Source organism: Piliocolobus tephrosceles, chromosome 4, assembly GCF_002776525.5.
Source record: "Piliocolobus tephrosceles isolate RC106 chromosome 4, ASM277652v3, whole genome shotgun sequence".
NCBI classification, from domain to species: domain Eukaryota; kingdom Metazoa; phylum Chordata; class Mammalia; order Primates; family Cercopithecidae; genus Piliocolobus; species Piliocolobus tephrosceles.
This window is the reverse complement of record NC_045437.1, coordinates 77,504,226-77,526,214: the sequence shown is the minus strand read 5'-3', so window position 1 is coordinate 77,526,214 and position 21,989 is coordinate 77,504,226. Positions and strand designations below refer to the sequence as shown.

The 21,989-nt window shown below is 37.0% G+C and overlaps 1 protein-coding gene across 2 annotated transcripts in view; it reads right to left on the bottom strand.

Moving 5' to 3' along the window:
• MSH3 (mutS homolog 3) overlaps nt 1-21,989 on the bottom strand; it is a 230,807-nt gene that overhangs the window by 50,835 nt on the left and 157,983 nt on the right. For both annotated transcript variants that reach the window (XM_023214955.2, XM_023214956.2), the window contains exon 20: nt 15,982-16,139. In XM_023214955.2, the coding sequence (XP_023070723.2) occupies nt 15,982-16,139 (158 nt within the window). The remainder of the gene's footprint in view (nt 1-15,981; nt 16,140-21,989) is intronic.

Here is a 21,989-nt window from a genome sequence, read left to right as displayed (position 1 = left end):
TATCAACAGATGCACAGAAAGCATTTGACAAAATCCAACACCCATTCATGATAAAAACTCTCAGTAAATTAAGACTAGAGGAGAACTTCCTCAAATTGATAAGGAATATTCACAAAAAACCTATAGCTAACATCATACTTAATGGTGAGAAACTTGAAGCTTTCCCAACCAGGATCAGCCAAAATGGGAAGCTGTCACCTCTTACCATTCCTTTTCAACACTGTAGTGGAAGTAATAGTTAATGTAATAAGACAGGAAAAGAAAATAAACAGTGCTTTGGTTCAAATTTTGCCCCTTCTGAAACTCATGTTGAAACTTAATCTCCAATGTAAGAGTATTAAGAAGTGAGGCATTTAAGAGGTGATTGGGTGATAAGGGCTCTGCCCTCATAAATGAATTAATCCATTCGTGGATTAATGCCAGGTGAAAATGTGGGGTCAGAGCCAGAGCCAGGACAGACAGACCCAAGTGGGGTAATGCCTAGTGGAGCAGTGAGAACAGAACCCTGCTGAGATCTCAGAATTGTAAAACTGCCAGTATTTAGCTTCAGCCTGTGAAAGCTGCAGGCACTTGACTCTTATTTGTGAGAACTGAAGCCTGGGAGAGCCCAGGAAAGCCTAGGTGGTGGGGCTGTCTGAGGCCCTGGGATCCAATCACCACAACCAGTGTATCTAGGAAGCAAGACATGGAACCAGGGAAGATAAACTAAGCCTCAAGGCTTAGTTTTTCCTTTGGGTGTTGGACTTACTTGGGACCTGTTACCCCTTTCTTCTTGCCTCTCTCTCCCTTATGAAATGAGAATGTCTTACACCTGTCCCACCATTTATTTTGGAAGTAGATAACATGGTCATTGCATAGGCTCACAGCTGTAAGAAATTTACCTCAAGATGAATTGTCCCTTGAGCATTACTCACATCTGATTCAGATGAGACTCTAGACTTTGGAGCTATAAAGATGGAATGAATGTATTTGTATATGAAAAGTACATAGAATTTTGGGGGGCCAGGGGCAGAATGGTTTGAATGTCTGTTCCCTCTAAAACTCACATTGAAATTGAATTCCCAATGTAACATTATTAAGAAGTGGGGCCTTTAAGAGGTTATTGGGTCATCAGGGCTCTGCCCTTAGGAATGGATTAATCCATTTGGGGATTAATGGATTAAGGGGTAATGAATTAATGGGTTATCATGGGAGTAGGTTACTTTCATTAGAGTGGGTCTGTTGTAAAAGACAGTTTGGTTTTTTCTAGTAAGCCCCATTGCCATGTGACGCCTTCTGACATTTTATGATGGAGTTAAGAAGGCCCATACCAGATGTAGCTCCTCGACCTTGACTTCCCAGCCTACAGAACTGTAATAAATTTACTTTGTTTATAAATTACCCAATGAGCCCTCATGTAAACTATGGACTTTGAGTAGTAATGATGTGCCAATGTAGGTTCATCAATTGTAAGAAAGGGAGCACTCTGGCAGGGGATGTTGAAAATAGGGGAGGCTGTGCAGGGGCAGTGGCGGGGTAGATGGGCACTCTCTATACCTTCCTCTCAGTTTTGGTGTAAGCCCAAAACTGCTCTAAAAAATTAAAGTATTTTTTTAAAAAATAGTGTCTAAAGGTCTCCTTCATCATACCTACTACAACAGTATCTATCTCCAGGGGATCTTCAATCAGGAGATTTGTCTGGGATTTGCATTTAAAACCAAATCAAATCAAATTTTCAGGTGACTTTGAGGGAGCTCATTAAGGAACAAGCATTAAATTCATAAAACCATTTCCCATGAAAAAGATAAAATAAGATAACTAGTGTTTGCTAGACACAGCTACAAGAGCTAAAGAAAGCACAGAGACATTCATAAGACAACATTTCTAACGCCAATAAAATCATAACAACTTACTCATTTAGTGCTCACTTATCATGTGGATTTTAGTACAGCTATTTACAACTAATTAGAAGGTGTGGACTGACTCAAGATGTTTTCTTTCTGTCCATAAAGAATATATTTTGTATAGAGTACAAATACTCCACAGTAGGTGCTCAATAAATATTTTCTGAATTACACTAACTTGGGCAAACAAATCAGTTACTAAGTACTTGAATGTCTATTACCTTCCAATTCTCTTTCAAGATCAACACACTCATGCCACTCTGAGTACACAGCATTCCCTGAAGCTGGGTGTCAGAAGAGGGAGTTTATGTAAGTAGCATGGCATGAAAATTGTTAACTATGGGCCACTTCGAGTAAATATCCCTTTTCACCAACATTTAATCACCAATGTTTAATAGAAATAAATTATGCTGAGAGAAGAGGCCAATTGTTTTGCTTTATTCAAACTATTTTTTAATGAGACTTAATAATTCATTGCTTTTCTAAAACTTAATTACTGAGTCTAAAAGGCTAGATGAGATTTAAGTTCATATTCATCAAGATAATAAACAGATCTTATCTCAGTGATGCATTCAAGGATGTTAATGATCCTTGGAAATATGGGTCTAGAAATATTCCATTGATGAGTACACATATCATAATGCATAGATATATCCATTAGAGCCAAATGTATGTGTTTGCCAAAACTCTACTTTTTAAAAAAATCTGTTTCTTATTCAGGAAAAGATTCATGTGAGGTTAGAGTATTCAGATAAAACATTCTGGAGGCTGGGCGCAGTGGCTCACGCCTGTAATCCTAGCACTTTTGGAGGCCGAGGCAGGTGGATTACCTGAGGTTAGGAGTTCGAGACCAGCCTGACCAACATGGTGCAACCCCCATCTCTACTAAAAATACAAAAATTAGCTGGGCGTCGTGGCACATGCCTGTAATCTCAACTACTTGGGAGGCTGAGGCAGGAGAATCGCTTGAACCTAGGAGGCAGAGGTTGCAGTGAGCCAAGATTATGCCACTGCACTCCAGCCTGGGCAACAAGAGTGAAACTCTTGTCTCAAAAAAAAAAAAAAAAAAAAATTCCTAACCGCCTGTCTGTTTGTAGCTTTTCATTCATTTACTACTTCTTCTTCTAGCACACTGTATAGCACATAGTGGGCACTCAATGAATATTTATGGATCCACAGATTTAAACCTAGTGTTCTAAATGGCGAATTGATAATAGAATCAATTTACAGACAAAGCTTGGAGCTAAATCTTATGCAAATATCTCATTCTGCTAGATTTTAATATTTTTTCCATTGAGTAGAAAAAGCATTTGAAGTGATTTAGAACAACATATTCTAACGAAAGAATTACATGAAACTAAGATTACAAGCCATACAGTAGATTCTTACATTTGAGCTTAGCATGAGCTTTTAAAATGCTAATTCTTGCGTACCACCTTGGAGATTCCAATTAAAAAGATGTGTGAAAGGGCTTAGTAAGTAGCATTTTTAACTAGCATCCCCAAGATTCTGATGCAGCTGTTCTAAGAATGATGCTAGAGAAATACTCCCATATAAGAAGCAAAGGGGAAAACTAAACCAAATTTGTTTTCACACCTGAGCCTTGAGTTTAGCTCTTGCTATCTTGGCAGCCAAGACAAAAAGTAATTAAAGAGGAAGCAGCCACTGGCTGATAGCAGGAAGCCTGGCAGTTTGTCAGAAAAGGCCAATAAATTGCTTCAAATCTTTTTGTAAACAGGCACCGTATGCACATGGAGAGAAAAAATGTTCCTAGCATTAACAAAAAAATAATTTACCAGATGGCACTTCATGTAAAGGACATTAATAAAAATGAAAATGTTCTTATGAGCAATTTTGGAGAATATATAGAAATATCATCAAATGAATATTTCTTATTCTAATCTATTTTAAGCATGAGAACAAACTTTTAAACACTGGTAGTGGGATTCTAAGCTGATACAGCCTCCTTGGAGAACATGAAAGACACAAGTTCCTTACAATCCAACAATTCCACTCCTAGATTGAGAAAAACTCCCTTGTGTGCACTAGGAGTTGAGTATGAGACAAGTCACAAATATGAATGTTTATATTTGCAAAAAATTGGCATATCAAGAAAAATGAGTGAAGAGTAATATATTCATAAAACAGACCATCATAATTCATAATTATGGAAAAATTAATGAACTCAAAGTATATGTACCCATATGGATGAATTTTGTAAATATATAACACTGAGGGGGGAAAAGCCACTTACAGAAGAATATAGTATGATACACTGTGTACAAAAAGTTTAAAAGCATACCAAATACTTCCATGCGTTATTTCAAAAAACATCAGTGAGTAAAAATGTAGAGAGATGCATGGGATGGATACCAAAGTCAAGGACAACCAGTTAGTTACTATGGATAGGGTAGAGGGCAATGGAATTAGTGAGGATTAGAGGTTCGATTGCATTCTAGTGTTTTATTTCTTTAGTAGGGTGGAAGGTGCATGGAGGATTACTATATGTCTGAATTATTTCTTAAAAAATAAATGAAAGCTACAAGGGCATAATATTAAACTACATCCTAGGGATATAATTTAATGGGATATAATTATATCCTAGGGATGAAATTTAATGTAGTCCCTACAGATTCCTTTCCAGTGGTAACAACAGGAAGATAGGGGAGCACAGGGGAATGGATAGGGAACATGTCTCATATACTAAAGGGCAGTCTGTTCCAGGCAGAGCTCTCGGAGGTTAAAGAAATCAAGGAGTAGCTGTACTCCAGATACACTGCAGTCATTAAAAAGAGCAAGATTAATCTGTGTAAAGTGATAGAGAAATATGTCTCCCACATATTAGAAAACAAAAGCAAGTTATACAATAGTAATGCTTAGTACGATACCATTCTAGGAAAGAAAAGATGTATACTTGCAGACTTGTGAAATGTTACCTAAAGAAACATGGTAGACCTGGGGAGAATGGGGTGTTTTTGTTTCACTTCATACCCTAGTACACTGTTACATTTCATAATAAGCATATATTATTTTTATAATTCAACATATGATTTCTCCAGCAAGGGCTTGGGGAAGTGCTTCCACATCTTGGCTTCACTTTAAAAATCATCTGGGACACTTTTAAAATGTGACTTTCAGACACTGCCCCAGTCCAACTTAAGATTTCTGGAGATAGGGTTCAGGCGTCAATATTTTCATTTAAAGCTCCGTGAAAAAAAAAAAAAAAAAAAAAAAATGAATGTGCATTGAGGGTTAAGAGTGCCATATGAGCTGGGCATGGTGGCTTATGCCTGTAATCCCAGCTCTCAGGGAGGCAGAGGTGGGAGGATAGCTTGAGCCCAGGAGTTTGAGACCTGCCTAGGCAATATAGCGAGACCCTGTTCTTCACAAAAAGGAACAACAACAACAACAACAAAAAGACACACACACACACAAAAAGCATTAGAGTGCCATATGAGCAGTGTTTTATTATGAAAATTAAATACATAAATCTCTGAATCTTGTATTCTCTCCCAGACAGAATGCCATCAACTCCTAAAGGAATAAGAACTAGGGTTACTTACAGTCTGGGAAAAACTTTGTGTAAGGTCTGATATATTGAAGTGTCCAGGATGGTCCAAAGCTTAAAACCCCAAATTCCATGTCCCTGGGTAGGACAGAGATATTTGCCCCAGAAAAAGAGTTGCCAGACAGTGACCATGTAAGCATTTCACCAGATTCCTATAAAACATCTCATTTTGACCAATACTGGTAATTTGTGAGGGTGAGGAGGTTTTACTTTTTTTACACATTTATTTTAGAAATTAAAAAATTTACATAAGAAAAGAAAAATCACCATAAAGCCATATCCCCCATGGTATTTTGGAATAAGCCTTCTATCTAGATGGTTTTCTCTGCATATATTTATACATGCAATTACTCATACAAAAGTGAAATGAATGCCAGGCTTTGTAACTGGTTCTTTTTCACATATTGTAACAAGCATATCTTTCCACATAACACTACCCACCAGGACCAAGTCACTGCAAAATATATCCCAAAGTAGCTAAAAAACTGATATGTTTGATAGAGTTAATTGAGAATGAATCCTACTATGCTGAAACAACAAATGTGGTGCTGACAAGGTTTAAAGCTTATTTGTTCTTTCACACAGTGATTGGCAATTGGGCCAGTTCCTTGAGGCTGTTCCTGGGTCATGAGATAAAGGCATGTCTCAGCATGGAGGAGGATGTGCATCTTCCATGCGACCACCTTCCAGGCCAGCCACTTCCTGAGGAACAGGAGGAAAGGCACTGCCATCATCCCATTCTGTGTGGGTGGTGCCTCTATGTTGCAGGAAGTCAGGGACCCCGAATGGAGGGACCGGCTGAAGATGCGGCAGAAGAACATAAATTGTGAAGATTTCATGGACATGTATTAGTGCCCCAAATTAATACTTTTATAATTTCTTATGCCGGTCTTTACTGCAATCTCTGAACATATATTGTGAAGATTTCATGAACACTTATCACTTCCCCAGTCAATACCCTTGTGATTTCCTAGGGCTGTCTTTACTTTAATATCTTAATCCCATCATCTTCATAAGCTGAGGAGGATGTATGTCGCCTCAGGACCCTATGATGATTGTGTTAACTGCACAAATTGTAGAGCATGTGTGCTTGAACAATATGAAATCTGGGCACCTTGAAAAAAGAACAGGATAACAACAATGTTCAGGAACAAGACAGATAACCTTAAACTCTGACTGCCGGTGAGCTGGGAGGAACAGAAACATACTTCTCTTCTTTCAAAAGTAAATGGGAGAAATATCGCTAAATTATTTTTCTCAGCAATGAACATCCCTGAGAAAGAGAATGGCCCCTGAGGGTAGGCCTCTGAAATGGCCCCTTTAGGGATGGCTGTCTTTTACGGTCGAAGCCAAAGGGATGAAATAAGCCCTGGTCTCCTGTAGTACTCCCAGGCTTATTAGGATGAGGAAATTCCCACCTAATAAATTTTGGTCAGACAGGTTGTCTGCTCTCAAACCCTGTCTCCTGATAAGATGTTATCAATGATAATGCGTGCCCGAAACTTCACTAGCAATTTTAATTTCGCCCCGCCTCCATTTGTTTTGTGATATTTTATTACCTTGTGAAGTATGTGATCTCTGCGACCCACACCCTATTTGTGCACTCACTCCCCTTTTGAAAATTGCTAATAAAAACTTGCTGGTTTTATGGCTCAGGGAGCATCACGGAACCTGCTGGCATGTGATGTCTCCCCCGGACACCCAGCTTTAAAATTTCTCTCTTTTGTACTCTTTCTCTTTATTTCTCAGACCAGCTGATGCTTAGGGAAATAGAAAAGAACCCACGTTGAATATTGAGGGTGGGGGTTCCCCCAATATCTCTAGGTTCCTGGATTCTCAACTTGATTACGGCCACAGCACTCCAAGAGGGAAAGCATCAGGGAGATTAGATTTGGTCAACTTCTTTCAAAGAGAATAACTAAGAGGAGCATTTCATAGTGATTTCACATCCTTTTAAAACTTATCTCAAATCAACCTTCTGAAGTCGGTATTATCGAACTTTTTGTTTTATAGATGCAAAAACTGATGCAAAGTTTAGAAAACTGAGTATTATACTCACACATATATGAAGACAGACTTTTAAATCTAAAATACTAATGGCATAGAATCTGGAAGGAAAAAAATAAACTAAAATTTACTAGGTACCTACTATGTGTCTGGCATTTTCATGTACTTTATTTAATTCCCACAATAATATATGAGGGTAAGTAGCATCATCTCCATTTTACAAGAAAAGAATGGAGACACTGAGAAGTAGTAATTCGAAAAAGGTCACATAGTTGTTAAAAGGGAAAAGCAAGATTTGTACTCAAGTATAACATGTCTGATTCTTTTGACTATGGCACAGTACTTCTCTCAGGGTTCTAGAAGGATGAAGTAACTTGCACATGGCCAGGATGCTGGAGAACTTGTAGAGAATCTTGAGTTTTCTAGATCTAAAGCCCCAATTCTTTCCCATACACAGCCAGTTTACTCACATTTTGCAGGTAATTAACATTAGCAAGAGATCTGAGAATCCTATTGACCTATCAAAAACTGTGTGAAGTCTAGGATTTTACTCTACTTAAAAGCTAACAAGTTACCCTAATACCACTGGTTTCATAGATGCCAGCAGAAGACACAAGGCCACTGGGTCAGAGACAAAAGACTTTATTACTCATGTTGGTTTGCATTAGCCCCCAAGTCCTGTGAGGATGACGTACCATGGATGCTGTACATACAACAAGGGAAGCAAGCTTCCTCTTTAAGGGGGTAATTAACTTATCCCTCCAGGTTGTCTGCTGCAAACACAACCCTGACAAATAAGTGGCCCATGTAAAAAGCAATCAGGGGCTTTCTTGATATACTCAGTAAGAATATGCAGGGACACAGGGTCTATGGCAGACTGCTTCTATAAACATGACCTGAAGGTTGATAAACTAACAGCTACTTGAACGGTGGAGCACAGGAATATGTCCCGTATTTCAGTATTTAAATCTCCATAATCTGCATATTTCTTTTTAAACTGGCACATGTAATTCTTTATTAATTAATTAATGCTTTAAAGTTGTGGTCAATTTTGAAATATGGGATTAGTATCTCTGGGTATGTTTCAGACTAATGAAAACTTTCAGGATGAAGTGCAAACAATGTAATATAAATGTGAAAATAATTTCGTTTCTGATTGATTTTAATTTATAGTAATAGCTATACTTACTGCCATCCTGAGTGGGACAGGGGATACACAATGGAGTAGAGTTTTTTCCCTCAAATAGTGAACAATAGCATGATGGCATGGGATAACCAGTTATGAACTAAGATAGACACTGAAATAACTCAGAGTCCAAATAAATAGGGCATTAGGAGTTTACCATAAATAGACCATTGTAGAATGAAATGGTCAGAGTAAGTGTCATAGAGATGAGACTTAAAATTATAACTAATATTCCCGAGGAACTATTATATGTCAGGTACTAGATTGTTTCATATGCATTATTTAAACTACACAACACCACCCTGGAATATAAGTATCATGATTATCCCATCTTATGGAGAAAGAAGCAGATTAAGAGAGTTGAATTGCTGGCATGGTCTGATACTCAGATTTGCCTGAGACTTCCCACTTTAGGGACCAGAGTCCAGACTGAGCAACTAAGCTTAACCTGGACCTTCATGAAGTGCAAATCTCCTCTTACTCAGCATCACAAAGGTGCACTGGCACACAGAGTGTTGTCAGGACAGACTAATCTCCATGATTAGTCTCCACCTTCATGACACTGGAACTTTTGCTCTTTCCCTGTGTATTAATAACTTATTTTGCCACATACCTAAACTTAAGTGTTTTCTTTGTAAGACTGAACCTTACATAGAAATTTGATGACTTTTTGAGTCCTGTGGCAAAACTTAGTGAAGCTCCAATATACTATTTTAGATGGTGCTTGAATCACAAGGGGATGTTTCAGTCAGATTCCAGAAATCTGGACTAAGAAACAGAGTTATGTCAACACAATTTATTTATATTACAATTTTTTGTCAGTTTTTAAACAAATACTTACTGCACATCTACTTAGTACTAGGAATAGGGGATCAAAGGTATGCAGAACAAGCACCATTTCTGTCTCAGTGGAGCCTGTGATCCAAGAATAACATAATCAAACATTTGTTTCCTAAACTCTAACCAACAGGACCCAGTAAAACCTGGTCTGTGTGATACCACCCAATACATTCTTGTAGCTGATTTTATTACTAAAAGATTGCTGTCAAACACAGTAAAAATTCGTTTTAAGTTCTCTTCTTAACTAATTAATTCATTTGGTTTTCTGGGCCCTGTGAACTATTTAACTGAACAAATTTAGCTTTGTGGAAACCTTTGAACCAGATTTATGGCTTATCCACAGCAGTGTTAGGCATTGATGTTTTAAGCCTCAGTCGTGGCTCCATTTTAAGCCCTCATCCTTATTTATTCACTTACACTACTTTGAATTTTCTGCAAGCTGCCTCACTCCTTTCTGGAAGATGGCAGGATAAACATGAATGAATGAATAAGCAAGCAAATAAACACATACACACATACACTTCTCTAGTATTGCATGGTCTTACCAAATTGTAAAGATTTGCTTCTCCATCTCCCTTACTGCACTTGAGCTCCTTAAAGATAGGTAAATTATCTTATTCAGGTTTGTATCCCTAACGTCTAGCATAAAATTATAGTGTACTAAGGTTTTAATAAAAACATGCTTTTGGCTGGGTGTGGTGGCTCACACCTGTAATTCCAGTGCTTTGGGAGGCCAAGGCAGGCAGATCACCTGAGGTCAGGAGTTCAAAACCAGCCTGGCCAACATGGCAAAACCCCATCTCTACTAAAAATACAAAAATTAGCTGGACGTGGTGGTGGATGCCTGTAATCCCAGCTACTCAGGAGGTTGAGGCAGGAGTATAGCTTGAATCCAGGAGGCAGAGGTTGCAGTGAGCTGGGATCACGACACTGCACTCCAGCTTGGGTGACAGGAGCAAAACTCCATCTCAAAATATATATATGTTTTTAGCACAACAGAGTTTAAATCTCATTATTGGTCCAATGTTAACATCTCCTAATACCATTATAATTTCTATGTCATTACTGATGACATGAAAATGTAATGGCCTTCTTATCGCATAACTCCACCTCTGTGCCACATGCTATAAATTAATGATTTTGATATTTTTTCTTCTACTCCATTTTACTGTATTTTTTTTTTAAAGCTTATTTGGGTCAACTGGATATTGGTTGCATCCTGATATGCTATGATGTGGTACACAAAGCACAATCTAGGAAGTATTGCCCCAAAATGCTAATTGCAATTCAATGCACTGATTTCATACCCACAGTTTCAAACAATGCCTATCCTACAAAAAGAACTTGTCTCTTTCGTAAATGGCTAAATCCCATGAACTTTAGAACAACAACAAAAAAAAACTTATAAAAAATCCAAAGATGTACAACAAAGAAAAATGCATAATGCAACTCCAATGTAGCCATTATCAAACTCAAACAATCATCAATTATGGCCAATCTCATTTCATCTCTATCCTACCAAATTTCCCTATCCATCCTTGATTATTGTGATGTAAATATTGCATAGCAGATCATGTAATATGTAAACATTTTACTAAAGTAAGGATTTTTCTATTAAATCATAACCATAGCATTGCACTGTTTATCTCACTTAAACATTTAAAGTAATTCTTCAGTATCATTAGATATCCAGTCAGTGCTCAAAAATTTTTAAATGTTTCATTAGTGCTTTGAAACAAAGGTTTATGTGTTTGAGTCAGGACTGAATTAAGATCTGTATATTGGAACTGGGTGACTGGTCTTTAACTCTCTTTTAATATGCAGGTTCTCTTCCCTCTCTCCCCGACTATTTTTTTTTTTGTCATTGCTATTTATTTGTTAAAAAAAAACACCAGCCATTTGTCCTATAGTTTCCCACAGTCTAGATTTTGCTGACAGCATCCCCATGGTGGTGTTTAACATGTTCCTCTATTCTCTTTTTCTCTTGTAAATTGGTATCTAGATCTAGAGGTTTGAACAGTTTCAGTTTGATTTTTTTTTTTTTTTTTTTTTTAGATGGAGTCTCCATCTGTTGCCTAGGCTGGAGTGCAGTGGCGTGATCTTGGCTCACTGCAACCTCCATCTCCCTGGTTCAAGCAATTCTCCTGCCTCAGACTCTGGAGTAGCTGGGATTACAGGTGTTCACTACCACACCTGGCTATTTTTCATATTTTTAGTAGAGATGGGTTTCATCATGTTGGCCAAGGTTGGCCAGGCTGGTCTCGAACTCCTAACCTCAGGTGATCCACTCGCCTTGTCCTCCCAAAGTGCTGGGATTACAAGCATGAGCCACCACGTGCGACTATTTGGTTTGATTTTTTTGGGCCAGAAGACATCATAAGTTGTCACAAACTTTTACCTAATGTCTGATTGTCTGTGCTTTGGTGACATTAGCAGCCATTTCTGATTATTACTTAAATCTGTTATTACATCGGGGTTGCAAAAAGGGTGATACTCTAATTCTTATCATTCCTGCTTTGTTTATTAGCTGGAACATTTCTATAAAGAGAAACTTCCCCCCGTTACCTATTTGAAAAGATAGGATACCTGCTTGGATCTTTCTTTTTTTCAGTTTTCATCCTCCAAAGTGACTAATGATATTTTGATTTTAAATATCATTAGGATTCATTCTAGGATCCTCCAAAGGTGATCAATTTATTTTTTGTTTTTTTTAGAATCATAAATTCTTGGGTATAACATATCCCACTGGATATCCTATTGAAATATGTTCAAGTCTACCATTTAAAAACAAAACAAGCCCCTCACTGGATCTCTCCTGCCTTCTTCCTGGCCAACTTTGGCAGTATCACCTGTACTAACGCCCTCTACTTCCTGACCTCTAACTCACTCTTTTGCTCTCTTTTAACTGGAGTGTGGCCCCACCACTTCACGAAAGCAGCTCAAAGACCAAAGGTGACTTTTCGGGTTTCACCTCACCTAACCTTTCAGCACTGTTGACCACTTCTTTTCTTCTTGAGGCGCTCTTTCCCCTTGCTCCCGTGACACTGAATGTCCTGTTTTTTCTCCTGCTTCTCTGGCTACACTTCCTTTGTTGGTTTTCAACCTTAACTTCTTACTCAACTATGAAATCTCGGCAGTTTTAAGGTTCAGTCTCAGAACATTAATCTTCTCCACTATACTCTCTGTCAAAATGATCTCATCCACACCCAATCATGTACACAAAAATGTCTCACAACAAATTTACATCTTTACCTTTGATCTCTGTCTCTGAAATCTAAACTTTATATCCACTGCCTACTACATGATAGCTCCCTTTGAATGTCTCAGAATAATTCTACTTATTATATACAAAGATAAAGTCAGAATCTATGAAAAAACATCATCCTCTTCTAGCAAATGCCAGCATTTACCATTCAGAAGCACAAACTCAATGCCATCTCTGACAACTCCATTTATCTCAGCTGCCATACCCCCATCTATCACCAAGTCCTGGTGATATATTTCCCAAATATATTTCAAATATGACTCCTTTCCACTTAAACTAGCACTACAAACTTAATCCAAGCTACTGATCCTCTCACCAGGACCACCAAAAGAGACTGCTCTTTGGGTTCCTCTGATCTACTTGGTTTTTTTCTCCAGACATTCTTTACAGTGTAACCAATGCAGACATAATCATGCAAAACCTTGGTTAAAATTCTTCAATAGTTTACCATGGTTCTTAGGATAAACTCCTAACATGGCTATGCTTCACCTAGAATCTTGCTCTCCTGGAGGACCAGCCTTGACTCATTGTCTATGTTTTTTATGCTAAAGGACTTTTGCACACGATCTCTCTGAAATGTTCTTCCTTCCTTCTTACACTCATCCTTCAGATAGGCACTCAAAAGTTACTTGCTAAGGGAAGCCTTCCCCTGATGTCCCCGACCAGATCATATCCCAGGATCACAGCCTAACCCAGCATCTTGCATATAGCCTTCACAGACTTGTCATAGCTGCAGTTTCACATTTCTGCATACGATTATTTGGTTAATGCTGATTTTCTCCACTAGGTAGCTTTCATGAAATCAAAAACTGTGGTTCCTTTGTATTCTCAGTAACTGCCATATGTTAGGTATTCATTTAGTACATGTTGGATGAATGAATAAATGAAAATGAATGGATAAATACTTCAATTTCTTGAAATTAGCATGGTTTAGAACGCTTAGACATGTACTCACTGAATGTACTTTACATAAAGTACTCTATATAAGGTGCACATAACAGTGCCTGTACCTTGATAAGAATATTACACTAAATTGTAAAGATATCACAAAGGTTAGCTGTTACTGATTATTACTGATTTCACACTCTATGACAGAAACTATTTTCTGATTACCACTGATTGTATTCCCAATTACTGTGCTTAATTCTATTTAAAAGCTGGACAAAAACCACCTTCTTATTTTCTGTTTTCTTTGCAACTACGGCCACGAGACATAGTTCTGGTCACTGAAGTGTAAGTTTTCTGGGAGGATCCTAAAAACCTACTGATGTCCTAAAACAAAACAAAACAACAACAACAACAAAAACAAACAGAGGGGCGGTGGGGGAAGCTATGGCAGTCCCGTCTCCTTTTTACCTCATGTGAATAGGAATGTGATGCCTGGAGCTGCAGCAGCAATCTTACAACTCTGAGGGAAAGGCCAATGAAATGGCAGAGCCACTGAAACACCAGAAGCAGCTACCCACCTCCAGCCTTCTCCTTATATGACAAAAATAAACCCTTCTTTTATTTTACTTGTATCTACAAACAATCTTGATATTCCGCTCAGTAACAAGATTCCCTTCTAGGTAAATCCCCTTATATTGACCAATAATTTTTTTCTTTTTTCTCTTTTTTTTTCTTTACTAAATATCTCTGTTACTTTCCTTAATACTGTAACCAAAATAAAATACCTGGTTTGTTTCTCTTATAAAATAGAAAATGAATTCTAGCCTTAAGAACTAAAGAAAGACTCTTTAAATTTCTTATTTTGAGTTAATTTAAACATATATGGGGATCAGAATAACACCTATTTGGTGACACGGCATCAAACAGAATTCAGGGTACTTTGTTCATTCTCAGACGGAAAATGAAGTTTTAAAGCATTTTAGTGTCTACTCAAGAATATCAACATTAGCATGTGATATATTCTGACGTGATTCCATAGTCAAATATTATATAAATATGTAGCTGGACAACAACTCAGACACTCTATACACAGAGCTTGACTATGCACAGAGACTGTATTTACTTTTTAGAAATGTACATGTAAGACATATACACAATGCTTTAAGAACTGATAAATCAGAAGGTGTTAAACAGATTAAACTATGAATTCTCCTTAGTGAAATCAGGATATTTCACTCATATTCCTAACATGGCATAAAATTAAGGTTTACACATTGAGGGTAAGACTTAGTTGCATGTAATGTTTGTAGAGTAAAAAGGGATATCAACAAAATGATCTCAGCCCAATGCCTTTTGCAGTTTGTCTCAGGTCTGCACCAAAAACGGGAAGGATGGACCAGTTTTCAGACTGTGCTCTACAGAGCCTAACAGCCAAGTCTCTAAGCCTTCTACCCCTGGAAGACAGAGCAGATCTGTTTTTATCTGTTTAAATATTTATTTTCTACAAAAGGTTTTCTTCAAAATAATAACTCAGCTGGGTGTGGTGGCTCACGCCTATAATCCCAGCACTTTGGTAGGCCAAGGCGGGCGGCTCACTTGAGGTCAGGAGTTCGACACTAGCCTGGCCAACCTGGCGAAACACTGTCCCTACTAAGAATATAAAAATTAGCCAGGCATGGTGGCGGGCGCCTGTAATCCCAGCTGCTCGGGAGGCTGAGGGAGAAGAATCGCTTGAACTGGGGAGGTGAAGGTTGCAGTGAGCCGAGATAGTTTCATTGCACTCTGGCCTAGGCAACAAGAGCCAAACTCCATCTCAAAAAAAAAAAAAATAATAATAATAATAAATAAAATAAGATAAAAAAGAACTCAATGACTAAAAATAATTTGGAAACTACTGGACAAAACTAACTCCTAAGTTCTTTCTAGTATTATCTGTCATGATAAAAATAATGTTTTGTGTTTTTTGTTTTTTTTTTTTGAGACAGGGTCTCACTCTGTTGCCCAGGCTGGAGTGCAATGGTGTGACCTTGGCTTACTGTTGCCTTAACCTCCCCAGCCTCAGGTGATCCTCCCCCCCTCAGGTTCCTGGCTAATTTTTTGATTTTTTGTCAAGATGGGGTTTTTCCATGTTGCCCAGGCTGCTCTCAAACTCCTACACTGAAGCGATCCTCTTGCCTTGGTCTCCAAAGTGCTGGGATCACAGGTGTGGGCCACCATGCCTGACCTTTCCTAAATGCTGAATGCTTTAAGAGCATCTAAATATGTACACAAAAGGAAAATTCATGTGATAATGTGGGCTTGACTTATTTTCGGGAATATATTCAAACTGAATTAATGTACTTACCTTGTGAAAATGCCATCCACAATCCCAATTGTCGCTTCTTCTGCAGGAACATAGGAGCCAATCTGAGCCATGATGGTAATCAATGCAACTTGTTTTATGTAGGAGCTCTTTCCACCCATGTTTGGTCCAGTAATTATCATTACTCTCTCTGAGTCCTCCTAAAAATTAGAAAGGAATGTCACTTATTGTACCAGAAACGTTTTTAGATCAATATCCACAATTTATCTCATAAATGGAAAGGCATTAGGCAAAACATTACTTTGCAGCATAAATATCACAAAAGGAAAGCGGTCCTCTGGAATCCAGGATCCTCCCAGAAAACTTACATTTCAGTGACCAGAACTGTGTCTCATGCTCATAGTTGCAAAGAAAACAGAAAATAACAAGGTGGTTTTTGTCCAGCTTTTAAATAGAGTCCTTCAACCTGAACTGTGTGATACTGCAGAAAAGTGAATTCTTAGCAGTACACACAGTTGTTCCTGGGTATTAAAAAGGAAATAAGACCAGAAGTGGATAACTGCTATGGCTTCCTCATTAAGCATTTTTTAATCTGACTATGTGCATGTTCTCCCTATTGCTTATGTTTAAAGTCTATCAATTTTCATTTGTCCATCTTAAAATAACAGGTATTACATATCTAATTGCCCAAGGCCCTATTTGGGGTTGGCAGCACATATAATTTTTGGCAGCAATTTTTCAGTTACAGGTAGATGACTATTAAAAGATATTTATAACATCAAATTCTAGACATTGGTTTATCAGCATTTAATTATTTACTAGCATTCACCAGAGCATGTGGAGGAGGCAGAACTATAACTCTTGCAACAACTTAATTTTCTAGAACTTCTCTGTATTGATCAATTACAGTATTTTCCAGGTACACACCCCTGCTAAGGGAAATTGTCCAACTACAGCTCTTGGCAGAGGAGTTAGCCCAGGGCATCCATGCTCTGTGCTATGTGAATCCCACACTTTGGCAATAGCTGCCTGGTCAAGAGTAGCCAAGCCGGTCAAGCATGGTGGCTCACACCTGTAATCTCAGCACTTTGGGAGGCCAAGGAGGTGGATTGCTTGAGGCCAGGAGTTCCAGACCAGGCTGGCCAACATGGCAAAACCCCAACTGTACAAAAATTAGCTGAGTGTGATGATGCCAGTTACTCAGGAGGCTGAGACACAAGAATCGCTTGAATCCAGGAGGTGGAGGTTGCAGTGAGTCAAGATAACGTCACTGCATTCCAGCACAAGTGAGAATGAGACTCCATCTCAAAAAACAAACAAACAACCCCAGAACCAGCCAATGGGCCTAGCATAAAAGCTTCTCAAACTAGGCCAATCAAATAATCTTTTGCGAGTTAACTGAGAATGAGAGAGGTTCAGTTACCTGGTAGCTTGAAGAGAGGCTAAAAAGAATCACAGAAACAGGCCACAAGGCACCGGGGATCATGAGTAAGTAGTTATGAGAAAATAAAAGGTATGATGAAAAATTATTTAGACCAGGGGTAAAGAGGATAGTTAGTAATGAAAGGAAGGAAAGATAAAAGCCAAAAGGAAGTGAGAAACCTCACATAAATAACTGGGTATCAAAGTAAAGCCTTATAAGGTGTTGCTAATGGGGGATAAAAAGAAAACCTGTTCCATCCCTAAAGCTGTATCGTATTCTAATTAGCTACACATTTCCAGTCTCCCTAATGCCAAACTGTGCTAGATATCCTTCTCTTCCTGTGTAATTCCTTTCTCTTATGGCACCATATGGCTTTATATTGCACCTAATACATCTCCATTACTTGAAGGAACTTGAGTATATCTGTTTCTTGTGATGGAAAGAGCTTAACACAGTAAGAACCTGGAAAGTAGTTTCGTATAAGCAGAATGATAAAACTAACGATAAAAATAAAATGAATTTTACAGAGGGTAAAAAATAAGTGTGTCATAAAACAATGATAAAAATGAATTCTATAGATTAAAAAATAAGCCTGTCATAAAACAATCAAATATTGACATGATCAAATATTTTATACCTCTTTAATCTCTTTTTTAATATATATCTTTATCTCCTTTTTTAAAAATCACAAAATGACACAAGAAATAGAAAACCTAACAATCCTATATTTATTAAATTTCTAAAAGCCCACAAGAAAAACTCTAAATGCAGAGAACACCCCTACTGAATTCTTGCAAACATTTAAGAAAGAAATAGCACCAATATTACAATTCTTCTAGTGAACAAAACAAGAATTTTTCCCAAATAATTTCAGATTTGGATATCAAGAATATTGATATCCAAACCTGATAAGAACATTACAAGAAAAATTACAGACCAATTTCACCCATAAATATACATGCAAAACTTCTTAATAAACTATTAATAAGTCAATCCAAGGTTACATAAACCACTTAGAGCTTTCGAGAAATACAAAGTTGGTTTAATATTCAAAGGCCAATCAATGTAATTCACCACATTAACAGAATAAAGAAACCATACAATTATTTCCAATAACACAGAGAAAGCATTTGAAAAAATTCAACATTCACTTGTGAAAAAAATGAGGCCGGACGCAGTGGCTCATGCCTGTAATCCCAGCACTTTGGGAGGCCGAGGCGAGTGGATCATGAGGTCAGGAGATCGAGACCATCCTGGCTAACACGGTGAAACCCCGTCTCTACTAAAAAATACAAAAAACTAGCCGGGCCAACTGGCGGGCGCCTGTAGTCCCAGCTACTCGGGAGGCTGAGGCAGGAGAAGGGCGTGAACCTGGGAGGCGGAGCTTGCAGTGAGCTGAGATCCCGCCACTGCACTCCAGCCCGGGCGACAGAGCGAGACTCCATCTCCAAAAAAAAAAAAAAAAAGGGGCAGGAAAGGAAAATAAAAATAAGAGGTATAAGGATTAGAAAGCAAATAATAAAACTCATTATTCCTGTATGTCATGATTGTGCTCCCAGAAAATCCAAGGAAAGCTTTAAAAACTGAACTTTAGATACAAGTTCAGTATTCAAAAATCAACTTTTCCCCTATATTTTAGCAACAAATACAGGTTGAATATCACTTATCCAAAACACTTGGGGACAGAAGTGTTTCCAATTTTTTGGATCTTGAAATATTTGCATTTTAAATAAAATCTAAAATGCTCTGAAATCCAAAGCTTTTTGAGCAACAATATGATGCTCAAAGGAAATGCTCATTGGAGCATTTCAGATTTTAGATTTTCAGATTAGGAATGCTCAACCTGTAATTCAAAGTAAAACATTTTTAATGATACAATTTACCATAGTATCAAACAAAATCAAATACCTAAGAATAAATCTAACAAAATGAGCAAGACTCTACACAGAAAACTACACATTATTGAAAGAAATTAAAGAAGACCTAATTAAGTGAAGGAATATACCATGTTCATGAACTGGATGACCCAATATTATAATGTTATAGTAATTATAGTAGTGTGATTTGGCACAATAATATACATATATAACCAGTGGAATGGAAAGCACAGAAACAGACTGACATGTATACAGTTTCTTGATTTATGACAAAGGTGACACTGCAGCACAGTAGACAAAGGACAGTCTTTTCAACACAGTATGCTGGGAAGATATGGAGAGCAATTTGGAAATGCCTAGTAAAGTTAAAGATTGTGTATACTGGTCTAGATGACCCAGCAATTCCTCTTTTAAATATCTATCCAAGAAACATAAAAGTGCTCAAAAACGCATGTATAAAACTGTTCACTGTAGTACTGTTTGTATGTATTCCTAACTGACAAAAATAGAGATAATCTAATTGTCTACCATTAGGAAAATAAATAGATCTACTTGTACAATTATTAAAACAATTATTTACAATGCAGAATACTAAGGCTCAGTGAGACATTAATGTATATTTTTTAAAATACAAAAGATTATATGCTGCTAGTTTATACATATATATACACACATACATACATATACATGTCAAACAAAAGAATAAAAACCATGCATAAGGATAACAAATAACATCAGGATAATGGTTACCATGTAGGTTAAGAGGTGAAGATGGAGAAAAAGGAATAGCAGTTAATTATGTATGACCTTAGCTGTATCTGTAATTTTTTTATTTACTTAAAAAATCTCCTAAATATTACAAAACATCAATCTCCATGACATTTGTGTGATGGGTAAATGGGTGTCTGTACACTGTTTTCTATACTTTTTCATTGGCTGAAATCATTAAAAATCAAACAAATTTTCTTAGTTATTTCATGGATCACCATCACGAACAATTCAATAACTCCTTATAAACATATTTATGTAATTTACGAATAATTCACATAACTTCCAAATGACATTTTGTTACTTGGACTTCAGAACACTACATACAAATAAAGCAAGAGAGAAAAGTACAAAATGGAAAGTGAAAGAATGCAATGCCAGAGAGAAAGTAACGTAAGAATGTAATGCCAGAGAGAATACCATACAGAAGGGTTACGTATGTCATGCCAAGACTCCCTGAACTGTGACAGCATTGTTAAAGGAGCTGTCTCAAACAGGATTACCAAATTCAACAAGCACATGAGAGTGATCAATGGAAATGCAGAAACAGAAATGTTTCTAAATTGGTAGTTTAGAAAATATATGAGAAAAAAAGAAAAAACATACACTTTTTATTTTGTAGAAAACTTAAGCCTTCCAATACCTTGAAAGATAAGAGAATTTATACTTACTGTTCAATTTGGCTTTTTCATGCAATGAGAATCAGTAATTTGACAGTGTATTCTTTAAAAGTATTAATTTGGTCAACTAAAATAACTTAATAAATAAGATTTGTAGTGGTAAAGCATATTATAATACCTTTTAGAGTTAGAAGACTGAGGTTCCGTTTCTGGCTTAGCCATTGGTTAGATACATTTCATTTCTCATCTGTAAGATTTAATAATAATAGAAATCCTAGCCTTATGTGCATTTTGTAAAGTTTAAAACAATTAAGAAAATATATATGAAATTCCTTTGAAACTATAAATGCTATAATCATTTTTATAAATCATAAATTCTTAAAAATAAAAGATGCCCAAAGTAGCCACATGAAGTCCCAATGCCCTATAAACGAATTAACTGAAACAGAAGAAATGAACTAAAACAAATGAAAATACATTTGGCTTGGGCCTAATGTAAAAGTCAGATGTGAAACTTATTTGAAGGCCTTGAGTAAAATAATGTGTGTGGCATTTACATGAATAGAAATGTTACTCTCTTCTGAATTTAAATTGTATGTACATTGGTGAAAAAGATGTATTACCCAAAGTGAATAAGCAAGTCTGACACTTTCCAATATTTTCAAAAGGAATAACATTTTTATATTGAACTACACAGAAACTGCTGGCTTTTAAAATTATACAATCATGTATGTGTTCTTTGAGCATTTTATTTCTCCTGAATTTAATACAGAATGAAGTTTTTAGTTTATTTGAACTTTAGGATTTCAGAACTAATTGATATACAAAAATCAATTCGTTGTATATATAGAAAAAATATCACATAAAAATTTAGACTTCACAGTTCTAATATTTAAACAATGTTTATTTAGCTGGGAAACAGGTTTCTTCCTGACACCATCCACCAGTAAGTGGGGAGTGACTGAGAGAACAAAACGACCCTTAGACAACTTCTTCAACCAGGTCAAGAATAGCTACCAAAAACCTGCAGCAAACACAGGCCTAATGGTGAAATGGTAGAAACCTTTCCTTAGGTCAATCAAGACACGATATCCACATTTTCCTGGAGGTCACAGATAGAAAAACATGACAATAAAAAGAAATAAAAAGGCATTAGACAAAACAAAACTGTCATTGGCAGATCACATGGCTGCCCACAAGGAAAACCAATCTCTATACAAAGTATTATACATATATAATACAAAGTATTATAATTAATGACAGGATCTTTAGCAAAATGACTAGATTTAAGATCAAGATGGAAACTCAGTTGCGTTTTTGTATAAGAGCAGCAAATTAGAAGACTATTGTAAAAAAGATATG